General features: G+C 37.7%; 1 protein-coding gene across 17 annotated transcripts in view; it reads right to left on the reverse strand.

Moving 5' to 3' along the window:
* Positions 1 to 25,112, reverse strand: part of Dgkb (diacylglycerol kinase beta) — a 593,434-nt gene that overhangs the window by 387,339 nt on the left and 180,983 nt on the right. For all 17 annotated transcript variants that reach the window (XM_075948560.1, XM_075948552.1, XM_075948548.1 and 14 more), the window contains 4 exons: positions 18,749 to 18,866; positions 16,290 to 16,378; positions 16,094 to 16,210; positions 8,503 to 8,601 (listed from right to left, as the gene is read on the reverse strand). In XM_075948560.1, coding sequence (XP_075804675.1) covers positions 8,503 to 8,601; positions 16,094 to 16,210; positions 16,290 to 16,378; positions 18,749 to 18,866 — 423 coding nt within the window. The remainder of the gene's footprint in view (positions 1 to 8,502; positions 8,602 to 16,093; positions 16,211 to 16,289; positions 16,379 to 18,748; positions 18,867 to 25,112) is intronic.

Here is a 25,112-nt window from a genome sequence, read left to right on the forward strand (position 1 = left end):
ATTGACATAGTCCTATTAAAAATAAACACAGAAATATAACTATGATTTTAGGTAGAAACAAACATAACTCAACATACATAATGACCCTTTTCTTAAGCAATGGCATTGTGTATGTGATGTGTGTTGTGTGTGTGGTGTACGTGTGTGTGTGTGTGTGTTATCTCACATCAGCATAAAGATGGTTTCCTTAGAATATAGCAGTGTTAACCTAACCAGAACAATGTAACGACTTATGCTTTATCTCACAGCTTAGATGATGTAGGGTTCACATAATGACACTGTGTTGCTCCCTTTTCTATGATACAGGCTTTAGTGTTGTATTTGAGGAATATGCCAAGCTGGAAACAAATGTAGGTGTAATTTATATATGCCTTAATCTTCCAGTGCTTTCAACTGCCTACTGGGATTGGAATGCTCCAATTTAATGCTACCCATCCTAAAAATTAAATAAATATAAAGCAACATTCCCTATGAATAATACCATGAACCTAAATCTTTTAGCGTTTCAAAATATAGAAAAAAATGAGATTCCTTTTGCCTATCATTACCATGATGACAATTATGAATTGACCTATAATGAATATTAATTAAATGAATATTAAGTAATGACACTGATGAAACATTTATTGAGAACTGACAATGTACTTTATCCCCATTCTTTTGACAAAAGAAAAGATGAAGAAGAAAACTGTATGGGTACAAATCGTAGGTTGGTTGTGCCAAATATTTTGAGACACGTGAGTTCAGTAGCTGTTGCTGAAGGTGAAAGGGGTAAATGGAAAAGAAGAATGAAACAACCAAATCGGTATAAACCTAAAATGTGATCCTCAGAGCAGCGAGCTCCAGCCTCATTCAGGGGCTCACACCTCCCCGCCACAGGCTGTATCTATGGAAGCTCACGAACTCGCAGAGGGAGGAAAGTTCCAGACAGTTCACAAGTCTCAGAACTGTGGGGGATTCGGATGCATACCTCCTATCATTGGCTGATGCTCAGCATTGGGCTTGTCGTTATTAATTCTCACTTGCGTGAGGTAAGTGATAGGTAGACGCAAAAGGATCCCATAATAGCTGAGCTGTGAAGAAGACTCGCAGATCATATTCATTCCCTAACAGACCTTCTGACATTCTGGGGAGGAGTGACTTAGTTTAACACATGCTCCAGGGAAGGCGTCACATACCCTCTGCTATTTAAGATGTAATCACCATATTTACAATGTATAATTTAGAATTCTTAAAATTGTGGGAGAGTAAGAGCGATCGGAAGAGAAGTTAATACGGCATATGGTTCTCTGAGGGTGTTATACGTAGGACTACGTAGAGAGCTGCTGCAGAAACACCATAATTGGCCACATTACAGACTTAACAGTGGAGAGGAAAGAGAGGTAGAATCGAGACCATTTGACTCAAAGCTGAAGAATATTCATAGATCCAAATTTCCAAAATAATTTTGTTTCCCTTTCTGTGATCTAAGAAGTTTTGCTATTTATCTGATTGGCATTAGGATAAACTCCATTACCAAAACTTAATAAGATACTAAGACATGAGAAATTATCCCAGAAAGAGTGCCTTAATTGCCCAAAAGGAGACAAAAGTACTTAATGTAGCAATTCTTTGGTAATTTCTTCTTGTTGATAGATGCTGCTTCGATTACACCTCCCAGTGAAATGTCAAAGTTTAAATGGAGATGAAATAATCATTTGACGATAACTTAGAATTTAAGATTCATTATTTCTGTCAATACAAGGTGTCTATTGTTACCAATGTGTTTGTAGTACAGGAGAACGAAATCTCTGTCAATTACATCCGTTCATAGCACAAAACAGGATGGGGCACTGAAACTTTGTACTGAGGGTTAGAGGTCAGAAGAGTGTGTTCTTCCTGAGGAAGTCCCACTAAAGGGTCACTTTCATGAAAATAAGGAATAAGTGCCACAAACAGTGCGCACTTCAGATGCGCTCAATTAGAGAAATTATATAGTCATTTCTCATAATTCACAAGGCACGAAAATATATTTAATTATATTGACTTAAATATTAAGGTAGCATGCTAATTGAAACTTACAGAAACATAAGGAAACGATCTAAGTACCAAAGAAGTTATTTTTTATATGCTTCTTTCAGTTTACTGATTTAAAGACCTAAAATTTATGTCTTTTTAAAGTTGAATGAATATTTGTTATTTTACAATAAAAGTTTTAAACTTAGTTTTAAAATTCTAGTGCAATCCTTATAGTAACAGATGATATAAATGACTCATTTTCTAATGGTTGGTATATTTTAAATCAGTTTTCATGAACTATCGCATATTTTTTTTTCAAGAGAGGTTGGGAGAAATGTTGTTAACTAATCTGATCTAATGAAGTAGTGAGTGTCAGGCTCAGGTGGGGAGCACTCATCGTGTGGGGTCCAGAGTGGAAGGTCCACTCACGCTTCCCCCTGCAGTGGAGGAGCAATCACACGCTTAGAAGAAAGGTAAGCTTTTAACTTGTTGTACATTGCAGGCGCGTGTGTGTTATAATTCTATGATTTGTATCATGTGTTTTCCTGATGAGTGATAAGAGAATACCTTCTTACAAATATTTATAAATAACCCATATACATATTTATTTCAAGTGATTGTTTAAGTCTTAGTCTTTCAAATCTCTTCTTTTGCAAAAATATCACCGGGTGACCTGTTATCTATTAACTCATTGCATCTCCTTCTTCCGCTGCCTTGCTTGTAACACTCCTGAAAAAAGGTTCTCCACTTTCTCTGCCATGACATGTTCTACAGTTCCAGCAGTGAAGACTCTTGACTCCCAACTAACAATATTCTTCCTGTACTAAATGGAAACACTCCTGAAAAATGGTTCTCCATGTTCTTGGCCATGACTAGTTTTACAGTTCCAGTAGAGATGACTCTTGACTTCCAACTAACAATATTTTTCCAGCGCTAACATGGAAGCCAACAGAATCTTACATATGATAGGATACTGTCCAGTCACCAGAACAGCTGCAGTGGAAAACACTGACAGGTTCAATTGGGGTAAGAATGTGGGATGACATTTCTGAAGAAAAATACTAATGCTAAATAGCAGCTCTATCATAGTGCAACTCTTGCATTTATAGGTGCATGTCAAAAAGAAATGAAAATAAAACCAAAACAGGCATATTCAATGTCATGAGATGAGCAATGGTGGTGTATACCTCTCAGTACACTGGACATTATTGAATGTGCCCTTTAAGAGGGCAAATGTGATGGCCTGCGCAGCATACTTCAATAAAGCTGTTTTCAACAAAATAGCTAAGGAATAATAGTATAGAACTAGTATCTTAATTTCTCCTTTTATGTTTTGTATGGTTTGATAAAGATGACGTGAATGGTTATTTTGTAATAACTAATCAAAACCTCTCGTCATCATGGTAAATACTATCTCCAAAACCAATTAATAGAGGTTACAAGGGATGAAACTTCAACTAAATAATTCAACAGTAACAAAAACACCTAGTTCATTTTCATTTTATGTGAGGGCTACTGCTTTTCTTTAAATAAACATTAAACCTATGTATAACAGTGTAGATTCTTTCCTGGAACAGTCATGCGGATCCTAAGTTAGAAAAATTTCAGTGACCACTAGTTTGAACAGTTTAACAAATATTCTAAGCAGAACATTATTTTGTTTAATACATGGACCTTTAAAACGTTAATGGGCGTAATATTTAATGTATTTACTCCATTATACAAAAATGACCTTTAATTCTAGCTTAGCAAGGTAGGAGGAATCTAAGGTGAAGTAATTTCACCTGATTTATTATCATATACAAGACTGCAGAAGCTTGAGAGAACATGTACTTTGAGAATTACATGTAGTTCAATTATCCCTGATTTCCAATGTCTAACATGGGTTAAAAGAGACTGGGTGGGTTGATGCAGGTAAGAACTTTGTTGACCATAGAAGAGACCTTGGAATTCAAATAAAGTTCAATTATTTTATGCATGAAAGAAATATTTCATACTTGTATTTTATAATGTAGACACAGAAAGCCCCTTAGAGATATAGGAAAAAGAATGAGCTCTGTAAGTATGTCACTAGGATAGACAATCCCAGGGGAAAAATTGTCAGAGATGCATGGGATATGAAGAAACAAGATTATGAAGGTTACAATAGCAGACTCAGTGATTAACTTGCAATTTATAGTGAGGAATCCAAGATAAGACTTAGATTGGGAACTTGTGAATGTTGCCCCATAGAGGATCCAGTGGCAGAGATAAAACAAACAGGGGCCTGAACTGGGATCTGGTGGAAGAAAGAGAAACTGATTCCACGCAGTGATAATACTTGAGTTTTGCTCCTATACCATCCTTATATCTCCATCATTTCTCTATTTACTTGTGTATAAACTTAGAACAATTAGTAATTTTACATTATGGGCTCACTGTGAGTTTCAAATAAGTTTGTACTTCTCATTACTAATAACTGTACTCTTTAATAATCTCTATTTCTCTCTCCTTCATCATTGTTTCTTCATACCGTTAAGCCTGTTCTAAGATTATCCAGTCCATGACTGCCTCCAATTACCCTTCTCTCATTTCTCTCCTTAACCAAGCTTATTGTTTCTGTATAATTGCTGCTGTGCAGGCATTTCTAGCTCCTTGATTCCCTCTGTTCACCTCATATGGAATAATGTGGCAGTATCATTTATGCTGAACCATGACTATTCTGCTCTTGGAATTGAAATGGACCTAGAAAATAATATGATGGAAGGCTTGTCTAGAGAATCACGTTCACTCTAGGTTCCTAACCGTGTTCTAAGTGATGTTAATAGAGAGGTTGCCTCTCACTCCTTGGTAGTTACACTGTGTGTGTTTGATCCCTTTAATTTTCATCTTACTGGGTGACTTCACAATTAATTTCTAGTCAATCTTCAGACTTCTTATTGGTCTTACTCCATCCCCATTTACAAGCAAGGATCTAGCTATCTGTCTCCAAATATGTAAATTCTGTATCTTTGTCCCATCACAGCAGACAGATTTTTACTGAAAATTATAAATTATATCACTCTTTATCTAGGAAAAAGTCTTCTGAAGAATTCTCATGTGATTCAGATTAAAATGTAACTAACATAATATTCTAACTATCATGCACAGTATAAAATGTCATTCACTTGTACTATTATTTCTCTACACACTCTGGTCCAGTTATTAATATCATTCATTGTCCTTCTGATATGTCCAGCATCTCCTACCTTAAAGATTATATCCTTACTAGACTTTTATTAAGCTCTCTCCCCAGTAAGCCATGTGGTGTCTTATTCATATCCCTTTTTCAGTTCACTCCTTCTTGTATATAGATTTAGAAATTATTCTCTGTGATTTTATTTTATTCTTTGCATTAAAAATACCATATGCATTTTATTGGGTATATAAGATATTCAAAATAACATTTCAATATTACTCAATAAAATATATTGGAGAATATTATGTTGTAATGAGGTTTTTGACTAACCCCATAAGTCCAGACCAGATACAAAAATTGGAGTTATTCATGGTAAATTCCTATGAACAAAGCAAAACCTCAAGGAAGTAAATAGATTCCAAAAGACTCCTTTCTCTAAAAAATAAAAATAGTCTGCCTCTGTCAATACAAAGGGAAATGTTCCTCTATTTTGATGCTTATTTTAAAATATGAAGTGGCTAATATTTTTTTTCTTCTATCATTGTGTTACTTGTTCTTACAAGAAATACTACTGTGTACTTCAGTTAGGACCTTCATTCTACTGGACTGGAAGGAAAAGTCATGATTTATGAATCACAAGTAAAGGCAAATAATGACTTTGCTGTGTTTTTATTCTTGGATTACATCAACACTCGTGACAATCAACCTATCCTTCTAGGCTTTGTGGTAAAAACACTTGAAATCTAGTCTGTTTGCAATTTTTCAGTGTCCTGGACAGCGTTATTATTTATAGCTATCTTGCTTCAAATTATGCTTCTAAACCGACAACTACTGTGCCATTGGAATTTCTCCTGTTTTGGACAACAGCCCTTTTCCTAGTCAGGGCAATTATTAGTATGAGGGAACCATGACCAATAACATGGATGGAAGAAAAGTATTTATTTGATTTCTACTCACGTATCATAATGCATCATTAAGTGAAGTCAAGAAAGGAACTTAAACAGGGCCAAAACTTGAAGGCAGGACTGATGTAGAGGCCATGGAAGGTTGGTGTTTACTGGGTTGTTCCACATAGCTTGCCCAGCCTGCTTTCCTATACGTCCAGGATCACCAGCCAATGGGTAGTTCCACCCACAATGGCCTGGGCCCTCCCACATCAATCACTAATTAAGAAAGGGCCCTATGGGCCTGCCCACAGCTTTATCCTATAGAGAAGTATTTCTAATTGGGGCTCTTTCTTCTCCAGTGACTCTAGCTTCGGTCAAGTTGACATATAACTAGCCAGCACAACCTTGTTCTTCTTCCTCCAGCTGTTAGTAACCACCACTCTGCTCCCATGTGCTTTAGTACAACTGGGGTCCAAATTAACTATGTATTTGTGCTACACTTCACCATGATTTCCTCCAACTGATATATGAAGGCAATGGTGTGGTTTTCTTCTTTACTATCTGGTTCTACCTAAAATATTCTTTGGAACTCGAGAGATGCTTGCTGAATAAATTAATACTTTTAACACAGCATCTGTCATAGTATGTGAATTCAGTAAACAGGCACTTGTGCTACGACATGAGATAATAATAATATACTAGATGTGTTGGTGTGAATACAGGATGGAACTTCCAGGTTATGGTCTACACAGAAATATAATCATCCAGAGATGTAGGATCTCATTAGGAAGAATAATAAACGTGTAAAACATTGAAACAAGAAGCCAAACACAAACCAATATTAGGCAACGTGACATCACAATCCCTGGAAAAATGATAAAGGAAGAGTTTCAAGAAAAATCAAAGACAGGATGAGGCATAGTAAAAGTCACTTAAAGGTAGATAAAAGCTTTCCACTGAGAGGAACATGTTTCAGAATAGACCGTAGTGTAATGATTCAACGACAAATGTTGAGATACAAATCATGATAAGCACCTTAAAATATCTGATGATAAAAAATAACTTTTCAGGATCAAAAGTATCCAAATAAAGCAACGAAAATCTTTTACTAGATTATTAGAAGGCAGAAATACCCATATCCATGTAACACATGTTTCTAAACCGTCAGTTTCCCAAAGAAAGGAGTGATGGAAAAATAAGACTGAGCCTCATGATTGACATTCTGTGACCCAGACTGGCCAAAACAGCCCTTGTTGAGCTGGGTATCCCACCCAAATTATGATGACAGGAAAACAAATCAGGCTTTCTGTGGGAATTAAAACCTGATGTCAAAGATGAATTTAAGTCAGGATAATTACAATATTTTTAAAGAAAGAAAAATATTGTATAAATTCTACAATCTCCCTATAAGATAAAGATAACAGTAAATTAACTCAAAATCTAAAGTATTTATGAATCAATATTTATAAATAACTGCATTTGTTACATATGTTCAACAAATATATTGAGAGAAGAAACTGAAATTAGTTAATACTGTCTTCTGCAATATGAGGATATTTTCTTTTCTTTTAGTAATTTGACAAAGAGTTCCTAATGATTTTGTAAGTAAAGGTATTTAAAACACCATCAGTATTTTGCAGATAATAACAAAATGAATCATAAGTGGGTGAGAATTGAGTAATTTGATTAATTTCTCAGTTGACCTTTACAAAAGCATTTGTCTAATATTTCTTAGTTGTTGTATTTTTGTTATATAAAACCAAAGTTCCAGCCATTTAGTTACTGTGTTTTTTTGAAAATGAGCTGTGTGTTATGTAAAGTAGTTTGTTTTCTGAAATGGCTTTCCATTTAGAAAAAATTTTGGATTCTGAAAATTGTGAATGTTGTCTTTGAATGTCTGTTTTTATCCTTATTAAGAATCTTCTCAGAATTCCCTTCATTTTTCATTTCTATATTTACTTAATTAGGTTATTAATCAGCAGGTAGTATAATTTATTCTTAATATTAAAAAACAGTGAGAAAGGGTAACGTATTTCAAGTTCTGTGTCATCACCTCAGGCAGCCTCTGACCTAAAGGAGAAACTTCCACAGTGGAGACAAAGAATGTGCACTCCTTGCAAAAATGCCCACAAGAATAACTTCATTATTCTGGGAAGCCAGGTCTATAAAATATGTAAAATGTAGAAGCGTTCTGCCCATATACTGTCTGGTATGTCCAGCATGACCAAGAGACAACCATCACGTCAGCTGCAGTTTGAGCATGCTTGACCCCACCGTGTTTGTACACCAAGAGAAAGCCATGAGCAAAGGCTTCTGCTCAGGAGGGATAATGTGGGTAAGACTGACAGGTTTGCCTTAACTAATGAAAAACATCATTTCCAGAAATACTTATTGCTATCGTGAATATAGATATATTCACAATATCCACAAGTGACATGCAAACAATAAGAACAAACTCACCAATACCACCGGACAGATTGTGGTGGGTGGTAAAATATGGTCCTTCAAAGGTCCACAGTCACATTCAGGCTTCAGATGAGAAGCACATTTATTGTGCAGCTAGGAAAGGAGAAAGGGATAATATCAAGAGCGAATTGTAACTTAGATACAATAATACATTAAAAGTGTATTGCAAGATTGTACAAACAAGGAGGCTCGAAAATTTACTGCAAAATTTATACCTAACGATCTTGCTTTCTTTGACAAACACAAATTACTGACTGTTCCAGTGTTCCCCTGCTTATCTTTCAGCATAATCTTGAAACCACTGTGCACTGTGGATGCATTTTTTTTTCTTTTTGACCCTCCTGCTTTCTCAAAGTCATTCCAAAGTGCACAGCTCAGTATGGGGCATAATTGATCCCATCATTAGTTTTAACTTTGTAATTCAATATGTAAATGTAACCTGAGATTCATCTCAGTAGGAGCAGGATATAAATAAAAGAAGATGATTATGATTATAAAAGTGTGTCTTTATATTGTATCTACCAGAACGACATTCAGTTAGCATGTAATCATATAATGTGATATTTATTTTACAATATGTATGAACCTTCACTGGATATTTTTATCAACTCTGATCACAGTTTAATTTCAAGTTTTTTATGTAACATAATGAATTAAGTAGTGACGTTTTTAAATCAACATGATGGTTTGATCAGTCAAAGATTTGATAAAAAATAATTCTTGTTCAAAAATATTTAGAATTTTCTTTCTTTACCATTTTATATAAATTTAGTATAAGATATTCATACTTCAAGAAAATTATATATTTTTAATAGTACCACAGCGATTTTTTAGTTTGGCGACTCTTTTCAGAAGGCCACTTCTTTTACCCTGAGTTGTATTAACTTTTCCCATAAGCAGTTAATCAGCCTCTGAGTATAGGCTCATTGTTGGTCCACTGTTGGTACTGGATGCTACATTGGAGGGGGATTCCTTCTGTTCTGTGTTCTAAAACAGAGTTCAAGTGGTTGTACTGTGATTAGTGCCCATTAGGTTGTATTATAGGAAATAAAATATCTTTACACATCCATCTGCATTCAGCATCTCTTTCTCACAGTAGCACATGAATGGCTCTATAGAAAGGTGGGGCAAGCATCTTCTTAGGCACTGCTGACCTTTGCCAAGAGATAAGAGGCACTAAAAACAAAGAAGCAACTGAATCCCTGTGTTCAGTAAACCTATACTCCGTTTGGGCAATAAAAACGCAGCTTCCTTAAATTAATTCTAAAATATATTGGTAGTTTATTGGAAATTATTCTCATAAAATACATAAGGTCCTGGATATTTGGATGCACTGGTAACTGGCTTTCATGTGGGAGGTGAATGGGATCTGCTCTGAATAATGTATAAAAGTCAAAATCTTAACTCCTGATACCAGTGAATGTGAAACTATTTTGCATATAGAGTTTATGTTAATATATACTAGGTAAGACATGCTCAGGCTGGATTTGTCTGGGCCAGATTCATTGATAGGAGGCCTTCTAGGGAGAAGGACTCTGGACCAGGAGATACCAGCATGGTGGGAAGCCTACATGTGAGAAGCCAGGCTGTCTTTAGGAAGCTACACCACAGACTTCCAGAAAGTGTTAGAAACTAGGACACAACAAAAGAATCTTCCCCAAATCCTGCCATGGGCTTATGGCCTTGCTGACATTGTTACATCAGAATTATTGTCTATCGGGTGATAAGAAAAGAGATGTTCGTTGTCTTAAACCACCTAGCTTATGGTGTTTTATTATAGGAGCTCTATATGGAAATACAGACGCTATGAAAATCCCAAGGCAGATCCTATGTCTTAAGGCTCCTCTGGATCCTTAGATGAAAATTTTACTCTCTGATAATGTGGAAAAAAACCTTAAAATTGAGGGTCAAAGGCTCAGAAAATTCTGATAAGGCAATCCTCCTGTGTGCATGATGAGACTGCATTGGAGTCTTCCTCTTTGTGATATTCTAAAATGACACATATTCACGCAGAAAAGGAGCACCACTCACAGGCATCATTTGAGTCTCAACTCCCTTGCCCTTGAATCTTATGTGTTTCCAATACCAAATGTAAATCAAATAATTAGTGCTCAGATTTTATATTAAGGCTTAAATGGAAAAAAAACACCTAAGAACTTAGAAATAATCAATAGATAAGCAGTCAAGGACGAGCAAGGGAACAGCTGCCAATAGCTCCCTTGGGATACTGCCCTTATGGACCTAACTAACCCTCTATGGTATTTTCAAGTTTAACTGCTACAATGTCCTAGTGTTCTGATTTTTTTTCTGGGCAACTTGGAGCAGTTTTAAAGCATCATCACGTGGCAGAGTCCATAACTCAATAAGTATCTTACCTGTCAGTAATGTAGAAATGTGTACTAACAGGAACTTTTCTTAAGAAAGAATTCTGTGTTAGCTAACAATGTACTGGAATACCTTATGTTTTAAAGAAAACTATAAACAGACATCTTGAAAATATATTCTAATGGATGTTCATTGCATGATATTGTTTATAGAGGGAAAGGTCAAAGCTGTGGGCAACATATAAAAGCACTGATTATTTTTACGAGCTGAGAGTCAAATTGTGTAGTAGATGGCACTGATGCAGCCCCTTGCCCAGAAATGAACCTGACGACAAAACAGGAACTAGGAAAGCAAACCAAGAAAGAGCTGCAAACCAAGGTTAGCAAATAAAAAAAAAAAATGTGCTATGTTTCTTGTAAAGCTAAAATTCTCTAAACAAAAAGAGCCTTCTAAAAATATGGGTATCAACAAAATATAGTAGAATTCAATCAAAATTTTCTATAGGTTACTGATAACACTGTATTTTCTGAGCAAGAGTGTGTATGTCTTTTCAGAAAAAACACAAAGGGAAGGTTGTTACTATCTATCACCAACAAAAACAAGTTTCTGGCATTGGTGCTGTTTCTTAAACACAGTGTTGACAATTCATATATTAGGAGACATCTCTAAATTCATAGGTGGATAGTTTGAGACAGACCCTTAGAGAACTAATTTCAACTAGATGGAGTGGGAAAAGATTAGCAACCCTACAATAAAACAGAAGAAAGCTGAATAGCAAATGTTCATCTTGTCTTGACATATGATGTCATCTGTCACGTTATGAATCAGAAAAGTTTTTTAATATTACATATCCCTCATTCTGGAAGTCCTTAACCTCCAGAGTATAAGAAACAGATCCCTTTAATTGAAAATTACCTGTGTTGTAGCATTGTGTGATAGTGATACAATCAGATTAGAACTTGCTGCCATGCTATTTCATGGGTCAGAATTTACGAAAGAGACCCAGTGTCAGCAAGATGCCAAGGATTGTTGACTGTCTTCAAGGACACGGGACAAAAGACAGCAAGAGCAGAGACCCTCAGGTCTTCCATGAGGTTATGAATGAACCAGAGCACAGACGCATTATGCCCTTTGAGGGACATTTCTAAAGAGAATAGTTCCCACCTTAAAAATGCTTTCAAATATGTGGTCTCCAACTATCTTTGTCTATTTTTTAAAGATGAGACAAAAAAATAAAGTTTGTATTTTTAAATGTGCTTAGAAACTCTCTTACAGGATAAGAGATACAGGCTTACATCTAGGAAAGTCATATAATGTGAACCAGCTTTTCTTGGACTTGAGTTAAACACTTGGAAATAATTTCAGAATCTGACAGCTCACAGTAGCACCTAATTTAGAGCCAGCTCTATGTTTATTAGAAAAATCTGTCTCAAGTTGGGATAAAAAGGAGTTTGAGTGTGTGTGTGTGGTGTGTGTATGTGGTGTGGTGTGTGTGTGTGTGGTGTGTGTGTGTATGTGGTGTGGTGTGTGTGTGTGTGGTGTGTGTGTGTATGTGGTGTGTTTGTGTGTGTGTGTGTGTGTGTGCAGTGTGTGTGTATGTGGTGTGGTGTGTGTGTGTGTGTGGTGTGTGTGTGTATGTGGTGTGTTTGTGTGTGTGTGGTGTGTGTGTGTATGTGGTGTGTTTGTGTGTGTGTGTGTGTGCAGTGTGTGTGGTGTGTGTGTGGTGTGTGTGTGTATGTGGTGTGTGTGTGTGTGGTGTGTGTGTGTATGTGGTGTGGTGTGTGTGTGTGTGGTGTGTGTGTGGTGTGTGTGTGTGTGTGGTGTGTGTATGTGGTGTGGTGTGTGTGTGTGTGGTGTGTGTGTGTGTGTGGTGTGTGTGTGTGTATGTGGTGTGTTTGTGTGTGTGGTGTGTGTGTGTGTGTGTGTGGTGTGTGTATGTGGTGTGGTGTGTGTGTGTGTGTGTGTGTGTGGTGTGTGTGTGTGGTGTGTGTGTGTGGTGTGTTTGTGTGTGTGTGTGGTGTGTGTGTGTGTGGTGTGTGTGTGTGTGGTGTGTGTGTGTATGTGGTGTGTTTGTGTGTGTTTTGGAGGGAAGTTGAGCTATGAGAGAAGTGGCGGGCAAGAATTCTACCACTGAACCACCAATGCAACCACGAGAGAAGTGGATAGTGGATAAAGGGAAAAAAGGAAGGAAAAATATCTATTAGAATCTAGAGATTCAGAAAAGAAGGAAGTTAGTCCTTATGAACAAAAGCTCAGTGGCCTAACTTGAGGAACTTTATTGATTAGTCAACACTTCCCCATAACATCAATATTTTACAAATTTGAGGTACTTCTGAATGATAGCATTTGCTAAAGAAAAAAATCTTCCTATGCTTTGGAAAACTTACAAATCAAGGGCTCAGTCTTCTCATTATATTGCTAGTCATTTGAATTTATAAAATAGGAATTTTCTTATTAATCTCAAGTAATTGTATCAACTTCCCATCTTAGTGATTCCCGCCTGACAAGGCATCGTTGTGCTCAACCAAGAACAGTTCAGCAAGCAGAGTAAACACCATATCAGGAACGTTTTCAGCAGATGTGACAGGCTTGGAAATGGGCTCTGAACAGTGTCAGGACATAAACAAAGATACAGAGGTGCGTATTTTCCTGGTTCAAAGGCCTGAAGCTGAAAGCACAGAAAATACTTGCTCATGAGGGAGATATAGATTTTTACTGTTTTTTCCTAGGCCTTTACTGATTTTCCTTGCTAAGCAAGGAGCTGTAGAAGACATAAAACTCCATTCTTTGAACTTGGATGTACATCTACAAGATGGTAGGCTGCAACACAGTGTCAAATGCAGTGAGGTTTCACTGACTGAGAAATGCAAATGTGAACCTTGGCCATTGATCTTTCAAACTTTACTAAACTATCAGATACAACTTCAGAATTGCAAAATATTTTGAAACAAAATTCCAAGAGGAAGTGCATTTGAAACTCAGTTTCTAACACTAAGAAGACCAGCGTATTAGGAGTTCTGGTGAATCTGAGCAATTCCTCAAAACTCTACCCTCTATCAAGGACCTCCAATGATTAGAGAACAATGTGGGCCATCAACCTGTAGCACGGGAGGCAAATACAAGCTCAGCAATGTGGGCCTGAAGAAATAAAATGACAAAAGAATTGTCCAGGTTTTCATTTATAAATAAATTTTAAAAATGTGAAGAAGAAAATATTATCATCAAAGAAAATATCAAGTGAAATACAGAACTAAAGTTGGTTCCTAGTAGGCATTTAAGATAGTGCAGTCCAAGGAATGAGAAGCATGAAATAAGAGGTGGAATTAACCACGGCCTTCCCAGGGGTTTCTCAGCAGAAACCCAGCTCTAATTGGGGAGTCGGTAGGGCAGGAGAGTGAAAGAACGCGTGCTTCAAACTTAAGTCTGAGCTTTGTGGGACTCAAAGTCAAAATGAAGTAAGTGGCGGGGAGGCTGCATGTATTATCATGGAATTATTATACATTGCTGAAGAGGGCGTAGTATAGCAAACTAGTAGTTTCAAAAGATTTTTCTGGTGGTGGTACAGAAGCCTACATCAGAGAAGTACCTTCTGTCAGGGAAATGAGCCAAGAGATTCTTACTCTGATCTAGTTGGGATGTGCTGAGAGCTTGCGCTAAGGTTGGGAATGTGAAGTCAAAAATCTCAGATCTGGGAGAGATATTTTAAGGAAGAAATGTGAGGGCTTAGCAGCAGGCTCTATGAAGAAGATAATGTGAAAGACAAGGAAAAACTGGCTTTTAGCTACCACAGTGAGGAGATGCCCATGCTGGGATCAGCAGCCCAAGTGGCCGGGTAAAAGTTGAGTGTTGCTCTTGAGAATGCAGGTCTATGACCTTGGCATGAAAAATAGTGAAGCTTGAAATTTTCATAAAGTATCTCAAGGAAAGCTATGAAAAATACTAAATATATATTTTGTCAGCTAACTACAGGATAAATTAATTAATTAAAGTTTTCTTACTGTTGTTGAAAATTAAATTTCTGAAATTTCTCAGAGACATTGGCAAATGAGTGGAGACTCATTACATTTGAAATGTAAGTGAACCTGTTTTCCTCACTATTCTCTCTCTCTCTCTCTCTCTCTCTCTCTCTCTCTCTCTCTCTCTCTCTCTGTGTGTGTGTGTGTGTGTGGTGTGTGTGTGTGTGTGTCTGTGTGTGTGTGTATTTAAGAATACAGTTTAACATGAAGGTTTGGGAAGAACCTTATAGCTCTACCAAAAAAAAAAAAAACAAACAAAAACCTGCGTAAATATCTCAGTGGCCTCTGCTGTTTATTCTGTTAAAGAAAGATTGTTAAGAATGAAAAGCCCAATATGCTATTCTGTGGAAAGCAAACAAGAACAACAAAACACCCCTCGAGGCTAAGAAACATTCAAAAAAAAGAGAAAAGATTGTTTAGACTACATTTTAGAAATTAAACAGATAGTGGGATCATCTGATAACTGTTTTTATTCCAAAGATTTTTAAAGCTCTTGGACAGTAAACTTGATAGAGTCTAGAACTCCTCACAAAAGACCTTAATTTTTACTATATCAAAACCTTCTGGGGCCCAATTCACAATGTACCTACAGGAAATCAATGTGCTTGGGAGAATGGCTGGATTTCCAAGAAGCAACGAATGCCCAAATAGAAATGAACCCCTTCACTTTTCACTTATGGCTTCTGATTGCTTTCTTGGGGACTTCTAGAACTCTGTGGGACCATATGTGAAAACCATATAAACATGCCAATGTTGGAGCAGTGAGACCCCAGATCCTGAATTTCTTGTAATCCCCTGATCTGAGTGCCCACAGCTGCTCTGAGCACGAGACCTTCAGGAGTTCCTGATGGCAGGTGAGTGGTTTCTGGTGGGTTTGGCTGGGGCGTGGCTATCTCTATATAATCTGCCCCTGAACACATTAAAGGGGCATTCTTGGGGAATTCAAGGATGACCCGTGTCGCTGTCTGTCTGTGTGTGTCTGTGTATTTTAACCTCCAGCTCCCTGGCCCGAAGCTCACGAACTGGATAATAGCCCACAGAGCCCAGACACCGGGGCGCGGGGCGCAGCAATTGGAGGTCTCCACCGAGATATTGGCATGCCAACTCTAAGATCAGTCCTACAGTCTTGGCTTCTTTGGGAACAAATCTAACCCTCGGGCAGATGATATAAGAAGCCCTAAGATTTCAGCTGATTTAGTCTAACCCTGAAGCCTTCCAGGGCAGTGATGTCATGCATTACTCACTGTGATCTGACACCAAACACAGTGCAGCCCCGTCAGGCCTTGGTAACATTTAACTGTTTTGTGGCACTTATCACACTTGGTTGGACAGTTGCCTTCAACCCAATAATGGTGCATGACCTAGAACAGAAGAAGAATACGTTGGTAAGAGGAGGTACCCGTGGTGACATATCTAGAAAGCCCGTGTTGCCAGACTTACATCTGTGTTCTTCTTGGACTTCACATAGGTCTTGATGCAGGAGGGAGGGGCTCTGGCCACACAGCGCTCATGGACTGTGTACTTGCAGACTGAAAGGAAACAGGTACTCAGTGTCAGAGCTGACCCTGGTCCTGATTGCAGTTTTATGAGGGAGAATGACATTAACAGAACCTCATTTCACATCCACAGCTCCCTAATCAATCCAATCAGCCACAGCAAGGAAAAAAGTCCAAGTCGGCTGTTTTTATCATGGAATACAAAAAGGCCAATTAGTACAGGAAATAGTATGCATATGAGAGACCGAGGCTCCTCCATCATGGCATAGCAGGAAATGCTTAATTAAATCAGTCCTCGCTCAAATCCTTCACAATAATTCCCAGATGACAAAAATATTAAAGACAAATTGATGGCTGCCAAATGGCTTGGTGTCATTCGCTAGAAGGAAGAGTCTATATTTCACAAAGTATAGGCAGCTGGCAAGCATGGCCCCCAATGCCTGTGCGTTTAGACTGCTGTGTACATTGACTTATCTCTGTGGGAAAGGACAGAGTTTTCTATTTCTAGAAAGTAGACCTCATCATCCATTCCAGGCACTCAGGGAAGTTCATTTTTCATTTTCATCATGCTATTGTTTCTCATAAACAAATAACTTCATGAGGCAATCTATGGTGCTAGGAAACAAAACTTGGTATTTATATGTAAACACATATACAGGCACAAATACCAGTAAATTATATATGTGTATGTGTGTGGATAGATAGATGATAGATAGATAGATAGATAGATAGATAGATAGATAGATAGATGATTTTTTTAAGGTGAAGGCTGACTCCCAAACTAATGGCCCAGAGTTTATCAATATGTAGAAATTTATAAAACTATACAGGTGATCACTTTAACAATCTCCTTCTTGGATTATGAATGAAATGCTTATAATGCTCATAGCATTTTATAATAGTAATGCTCTAAAACATCCTGTCTGTGATGTTTGTGCAAGAACTTGGAGGAACACATACTGTCCTTTTCTATTATACCATACCCCGTCTTTGAAAGTTATCTTGTTTAAAGCAATCAAATCTGTCCTAAAATGTTTACCCCCTTAAAAAGTTATAGAAGTTCTAAAGCAGGGGTTTTGATGCTTTTTTGTTTTGTTTTTGTTTTCGAACACGCAGAAAGTTCTAGCATATCTGAATCTTCCACAGTGGCCAACAGAAATGTTCCTTGTATGTGATATTTGGCAGTGTGTTATGCAAATGTAAAAAAATCTTAGTGATTTAAAAATTATATACATGAAGTGTAGGTTTTTTTAATGTCAAATAATGCACCTGTAGAAATAAAATTCTGAAGCACAATACAACACAGAAAAGAATGTGGCTGAACTGTTGGATCAATGGAGAACTTCATTCCTACCTCAGAGAATATCAACTTTATTTTCAGGTAACAATGCAATAAATTAAATGGATAATAGACAATTGTATTAATTAACTACCACTGATAACACATCCACCCTCTTAGCAAATCTCTAACTGGTCGTGTGGATTTATTAGAATAAAATTAATCTTGTCAGACAAGGGAGCTGAAATTAAAACAGAAATGACTTGTGATGCCTTCTATTTCTATAGCTATGCAAAGCAGATGAAGACTTTTCTTTATGTAAACACAATGTGTCACGGAGTTGGGGAAATGGTTCAGCAGGTGCAGGACTTGACAAAAAAAGACTAGAGTGCAGACCCTAAGAATTCACTTTTAAAAAGACTGTTTGTCTCTCACAGATGGTGGGGACAGTCTCCCAGGAGCAGAATGGTTAGCTGGACTAGCTAGATGTGGGTCACTAGGAGAATCTGAGTCAGGATGTAAGGTTCAAGAAACCGCAGAAGTCAGCCGTGGACTTCCACATGAACACATGCTCACATGTGGGAAAACACACACACACACACACACACACACACACAGAGAGAGAGAGAGAGAGAGAGAGAGAGAGAGAGAGAGAGGGAGAGAGAGAGAGAGAGAGAGAGAGAGTAAAACATGAAAGACTTGAAGCTGCATTTTTTTGATAACTTGAATGAACAAAATCCATTTCTATTCATTTGATCTAAGTCTTTTGTTTTAAGACCCGAATGAATCTTCTCACCCTTAAAGCTAATTAAAAGTAAAGTGGTTAGCGTATGGGGTGAATATAAAATATAATATAAATATGATGTAAGTAAGAGAAACCAGTGAAAGATGTCTAAATATTTCAAGGAGAGACAAGACTGAACTACAATAGAAAGAAATGTCTGAGAACTTGGAAAGTTGGAAATTATCATTAATTCCTTCTGAAAGGATTGAGGGACTACAGGGAAATACACATTATAAGCACCACGGCTCGGCTCGGGGTTATGTCACACAAACAGGGCGCTTGCATGCGCTCAGTTTTCCCTCAACAAGGTGATGACGTCAGGGAGAGGCCGAGTACTCACAGGAGCAGCAGAGGCCCTGCTTCCCCACGCCGATCAGCATGTTCAGGCAGAGATTGCAGTAGGCAGGCTTGTTAAAGTGTTTGAGACGCCATACATGCTGTCCGTCATCCTTCACATTCTGCACAGGGCGGGAGAGAAACAGATTCCACTTAATGAAATAAACAGTAGAATCTGCAAGTGCCAATAAAGCTCAGACTGGACCGAAGCGTCTGAAGACAATCTGTTCCCTCATCTCTACTCCCTACTTTACAAGATCGCCACTGAGACACTGGAAAAACACGTGTGCTCCAGTCCGGCGAGACACCACCAACGGCTCTGAGATGGTGTAACAACCCAGGACATCTTGTCTCCTGTCAACAGCGTAACAGCACCGCCGCCACCACAAGGACCTTCCAAACAGAGCTCTCCCTGAACACAGGGCGTGCCTGCTTCGCCTTTGGGTAACTCATAGTTAGCACGCAATTCCACAAACAAACGAATAAAGAGAAAGGTCTAGTGCAAGCCCGGAAAGTGGAAACATGTAGAAATAATTAGTTCACCGTTTTGTTGGGAAAAACAGAATTCAGAATTAAATCAGGTTTTGTAACGAATGAAAAACGAGGTGCAAAATGTAATGTTTACAAATCAGACATGGCGATTCTAGGGCCTCACCGGCTCATCTCTAAGGTAATCTTAAAGAATATATTCTGCATTCCCTAAAGTAAACTTTTATAATATATTCTGCATTAAATACTAATGTTGATGCATAATTATATAACCATTTTTTTACCTGTCTTGCAAAACAGTGATTTATTTTTCTCCATAATGAAAGATGGTACAAGTATAAATATTATTATCACTTTTATAACAATTGTGGTAGTTATGTGTCACAATAAACCCCAAGTTTACATTAATTCACAATTTTAGTAAAGAAAAGTGCTATATTGTTTTACTATGCTAAGTATATAACATTTTAATAACTAATGACATTTATCACATCCATATTGGTCAAGATTAAAATAACACAGATCTACAGGATGCTACTCCATATTTAAGTCCCTACAAAAGCTACAAAAATATTACATGAAACTATCATGTTGCCATCATTTATTACCATCATTTTGTATGTTATTACATACCCTTCCTATCTCTTCTCCAATTTGTGTGAAACTGAATTTTGAAATTACTGATAGATATTCTATCAACAGTGACATAATTCATAATTTCTCAAGTTGTCAAGAATACATACTTCTTACACTGAGTCCCCAACTAATATCTAAGTATATAATAATATACTGTATTGGGAATCTATAAAGACATAACACAAGCATTTTTATTAATAATAAAATATTAATAGTAATGTTTCTAACTACTCTCTCTTACCACAGTGGGAGAAAGGACACTGATTTATAATATCCATAAATCCATAGTAACTAATTCTCACATTAGAATGAGAAATGTCAAATTTGCATCACAAGTTGAAGCATTAATGAAAATTCTTCCTGGTAGGTACTTGTCGATGGGCCCCTTGAATATTTTCAACTTTTGAAGGCAGAAGCACTGCCTTGGTTTTGTCCCAAAACATTTCAAACACAAGTGACTATCCAATACCTTGCACATAGAGAAGCAGCTCTCTCCAGAGGTGAGAACAGGCTCTGTCCTTGCTAATGAAGACAGGCTGAACAGACTTCTGTCCTACATAGAGACTTGGTTTCCCAATCCAAGGAACCAGTCTCTGAGTTGAGTACAGCAATTAGTCAGCTCACATTCCTTAATCTCCTTACAGGAAGGGAGAAAGGCAAGCCAACTGAGCTGCAAAATGCCTATTCCTTGGTTTGCTCAGGGTATGGCTCAAGGCATCTCATGTTCTCTGGTACTTGGGAACTATAGAGAGTTGATCCATTACCTTCACAACCAGGTTAATACCAGACCTTTTCCAATTTCTCATCAATATTCAAATTTGTCTTTTGGATAAGGGACTGGGAAGCTCTCAACGAAAGCAGTTCTGAGAGGATGTAGATGATTATCATTGATACCACATCCGGAGAAAAAATTTTAAATATTTTTTTACATAACTTAAAAAATAAGCTTTGTAGTTATTTCTGAGTCCAGGACTGGTTTTGATATGTCGTCATAATTTTAATAGCTCTAAAATCTAAATGGGATAATAAATGTTTATCTTTGCTATATATTATGATCTGTATTTTTATTTCTTTCACATTAAAGGAATTAGACATCTTGATCTAAAAGTATTGCTATGAGACTGTTGATTTTTGATAATCTTTGAAAGTAGCGGCACATTGCTTTAAGACATTTTCAAGTAAAAGGAGAGAGGAAACATTCTAATTTTCATATGTTTTGCTGTTTTTGTCCTCCCTGTCATTTCATTTTAAGCGACTGGCCATTCCATGTGAATAAGCCTCATCCTGTTGAAGAGCACATATGGACGAAGTTAGCTGGCATTTTCCTTATCAAAAAATAAACAAGTCTGAACGTGGGTGTTCTGTCAATCAGAACACTTAGCCATGTACAGGCTGCAAGTGGTGCACAAATCTATTACCCGGGCACAAAATGAATTACCAAAAAATAAAATTAAATAGCTTTATAACTCTTAGCCTGGTGCACTGCCCCAATATGCCAGAGATGAAATATGTATGTGGCTTCTTTCAGAGAAGAAATTGGAACCAAGAGCCAACTCTTTGTCATAGTGCAAATTGCACCCAAGCTCTCTGGATTTTCGTGTCTTGTCTTGTCTTATTTAGATTGTAAACTTGATAGTTGAGAGAGAATCCATCTCATCATATCAGAAGAATGTATTCCTATTAATGCTTTTATAGCAAATAAATATTTATTATCAAGAAAGGAATGACATTTTTTTTTAAAGAATGAGCAGAGAATCTGAAACGCCTGAATTCTGGCCCATGATGAAAATGTGAAGATACTGTCTCACTTTCCTTACTACTTCCCTGTCTGATAAAATGAGGGCACCCACTTTCCCTTCTCAGGCCATAGTGTGAGGTTTCATTATACAACACCTGTGAAGTTAATTTAGCTCCTTGAAGACTGGTGTTATATAAACAGCAAATATTATTGCCATCAGAGGGCTGAATTGTGTAACATCCAAATGCTTCAGCCTAAATAATTGAAAAGGCTCTTCCTAGGTCCACTGTACTTTATTTCATAAAATATTGCTTTTTTTCTCCCTCTTCCCTATACTAGACACAGGACTGTTCCACGCCTATGGCAAGGATGACTGTTCAGCGATCCCTGGAGAAGTCCACCAAAGGAAGGGCTCTCAGATGTTCCTCATCCTTCAGTTCTCTAAAGTTCAGACAGACATGGGAAAAATAAAAATGGAATGCCCTTTGGTTCTGCTGTTATTTGCCTGTTTGTTCTTGAAAATTTTAGTGGTTTTTTTTTTTCTCAGCTTTTCTCAGGACATAGACACTGTTCAAATGAATTAGGGCCACTCTAAATGCTAATAATTTTCCAAAGACTCTAAAGAGATATTTTTCAGACAGCCCAGGCCAAATCCCCCCGATCGTACATCTCACCAAGTTCCCTGAATACATAGAAGAGCGCATGCTGCAAGTTACTTCCGTTGTTAGATAGAGATCATTACAGAGTTTTGTATATTTTGTTCACTATCTATAAGTTATATCACTATAATAAAAGCTGTTCTCTTTGACAAAAAGTTGGACTTCACTTAAGTCTGGGTGAAAAGAACTCAGGAAGATATATTAACATATGGGTAGAGTCAGATTTGGTTGCTAGTTTTTAGACTGTGCTTCCTGTAGTCAGAACAGGGCCCATTCATCCAGAGGACTCCAATCAAAGTCTGTGCCATATCATACTGTGTAATAATATAATAGTTTTCTTTAATAACCTGTCATGGAATCCTGGATCTTGTCAGGTTTTGCAACTCCTTAACATTTGATCCATGTATAGAGAATGGAAAAACATTCCTAACAAAATTAAAAATTTTAATTAAAATGTGAATATCAGGTTTTTTCCAAATATGATTTAGTTTAATCAAAGCACATCCCTGTCTGTCACTCATTGATCTCAGCAGGGAAGAAATCACTTCTTTGCTATTCATTCAAGCAAAAGTATGAAGAAAATTGTGGCCTTAAATATTCTTAATCTAATCCATAGTATATATTACATATAAAGAGTAAACACCGTGTTTCTTTGAAGCCATGTAGTGAGATGAAACATTCCCTTCAAATGCAACTCAGGTTAAACGTGGCCACATCTTATATAATCAGAAAGTTGAGGCTTTTCCATCTAGGTCTATTTTGCTAAATGGTCGTGTAGGGAGATTGCCTTCTAAATATCTTTGTGCATATCTGTCCAGCAAGATTGCTTGAAACCGCTGTCAGAGACACTGCGAAGTAGGCAGCAGCCGATGCAGAGACTAATAATCAGTCAGTGTTCAGAATAAGTAACTAATGTGCTCCGGCCCAGATGAGACATCTTTATCCCTGCCATGCCAAGGCTCATGGAGCGTCAGTGAGAAAGAGGAAATGGAAACAGTGTAGGAGCTGGTGGATGAGGCTGGGGATGCTGTCTTCTGGACATGACATGCACAATGCACTTAGAAACTCACTGCACATGTAGCTTTCTGCCCGAGATCCAAATTAGTCAAATCAACCAAAACCGGGCATGGAGGACGGAGGCTCATGGTCTCATCCTTAGCTGGAATGAATGCTCTTGGCAGCTGAGACCTGCTAAGGCAGAGCTTCTCAACTTTCCTAATGCTGTGACCCTTTAATAAAGTCCCTCATGCTGTGGTGACATCCAGCCATAAAATTATTTTTACTACTTCTTCATTACTGTAATTTTGCTACTGATATGAGTCATAATGCAATTATCTGTGTCATCCGATGGTCTTGGATGACAAAGAGGTCATAATCCACAGGTTGAGAACCACTGCACTAAGGAGAGAGAATCATTTTTCTGGACTGTGACCGCTGGCTTGTTACCCTTGCTCCAGTGAGTGACCCTATACCCTTGTATATGTGGGTTGCTCTAAATGGAAACATAGGTGAAAATTGGGGGTGGCAGAGGGAAAGGGACATGATCACCTTTTGTTGCATATAGGTATGAAATTCTTAAAGAATAAATTTAAAATAAAATACATTTGTTCTGTTTTTATTTTTTGTTTGTTGTTTTTTTTTTGTTTATGGGGGGGAGCCCCTCACCTTATAGCCCTGCCTGACCTGGAACTCTCTATGTAAAGCAAGCTGGCCTCAAACTCACTGAAGGTCTCACTCTGCCTTCTGAGTGTTGGGGTTAAAGGCCTGCCACCATGTCTGGCTAAAACAAAATAATTTCTTTTTTTCTTTTTTTGGTTTTTCAAAACAGGGTTTCTCTGTGGCTTTGGTGTCTGTCCTGGAACTAGCTCTTGTAGACCAGGCTAGCCTTGAACTCCCAGAGATCCGCCCGCCTCTGCCTCCCGAGTGCTGGGATTAAAGGCGTGTGCCACCACCACCTGGCTTAACAAAATAATTGCTTAAGAGGAGTTAAAATTTCTTATTTCAAGCAAACAACTGTTTAGATATAGGTCATCCTATTGCATGACAAGATAATGAAAACTCTTCATGATTAAAAGGTATATGCTATTATAATGTTAAGACTATAGATTTTAGATTGAAGCATTATTATCTCTTGCATCTGAAGGACTGAATGCTTAGCTTTTGCAGTGTCAGCAAAGAGCAGACTGTTAGGACTGCTTCTCTTCATATTTCTAGAGAGGTTAACTGCCTGTCACAAACTCGGATGTCAGTCGATGAAAACCAGGTTGACTAGCACTCTGACGGTAGCTCTGCTCCTGTTCTGGTCTTCCTGGTACTTGCGGCATCTCGCTGTAGCTATCCCGTTGTTGCAGTGTTCATACACTTACGCACCTGTCTCTACTTCTCAAGACTAATTGAAAGTTAATTGACGTTCTTCTTGTTTGTAAGATGTAAAATCAGAGAGACGGGCCTACTGATGCACACCTGTAATACCATAGCACTCAAGGGCCTGAGCGAAGACTATCTTCTTAGGTTTGAGGAAGGCCTCAACTGCAGAGTGAGACCTTACAAGTAAAAACAAAAAAAAAAGTCAACAAACAGAACAGTGGCAAAACAGATCATAATCTGACAAACCTCGGCACTGGTTAAATCTGCCTAGCCATTTGCTTTTAGAAATAAAGTTTTATTAAACCACAGCTTTGGCCAATCATTTATACGAGAATCGTGATTGCTTTTCATCTTATCACGTCATGGAGGGGAGTTTAGATAAAGGTCTGTGGCCCTGGTATCTGAACGGTGCAATGTCCTTTAGAGTCAGTTTCTAGTCTCTAAGGACACAGTAACTACTAACGGAGAGTGGCGTACGT

The sequence above is a fragment of the Microtus pennsylvanicus genome, chromosome 14, assembly GCF_037038515.1.
Source record: "Microtus pennsylvanicus isolate mMicPen1 chromosome 14, mMicPen1.hap1, whole genome shotgun sequence".
NCBI classification, from domain to species: domain Eukaryota; kingdom Metazoa; phylum Chordata; class Mammalia; order Rodentia; family Cricetidae; genus Microtus; species Microtus pennsylvanicus.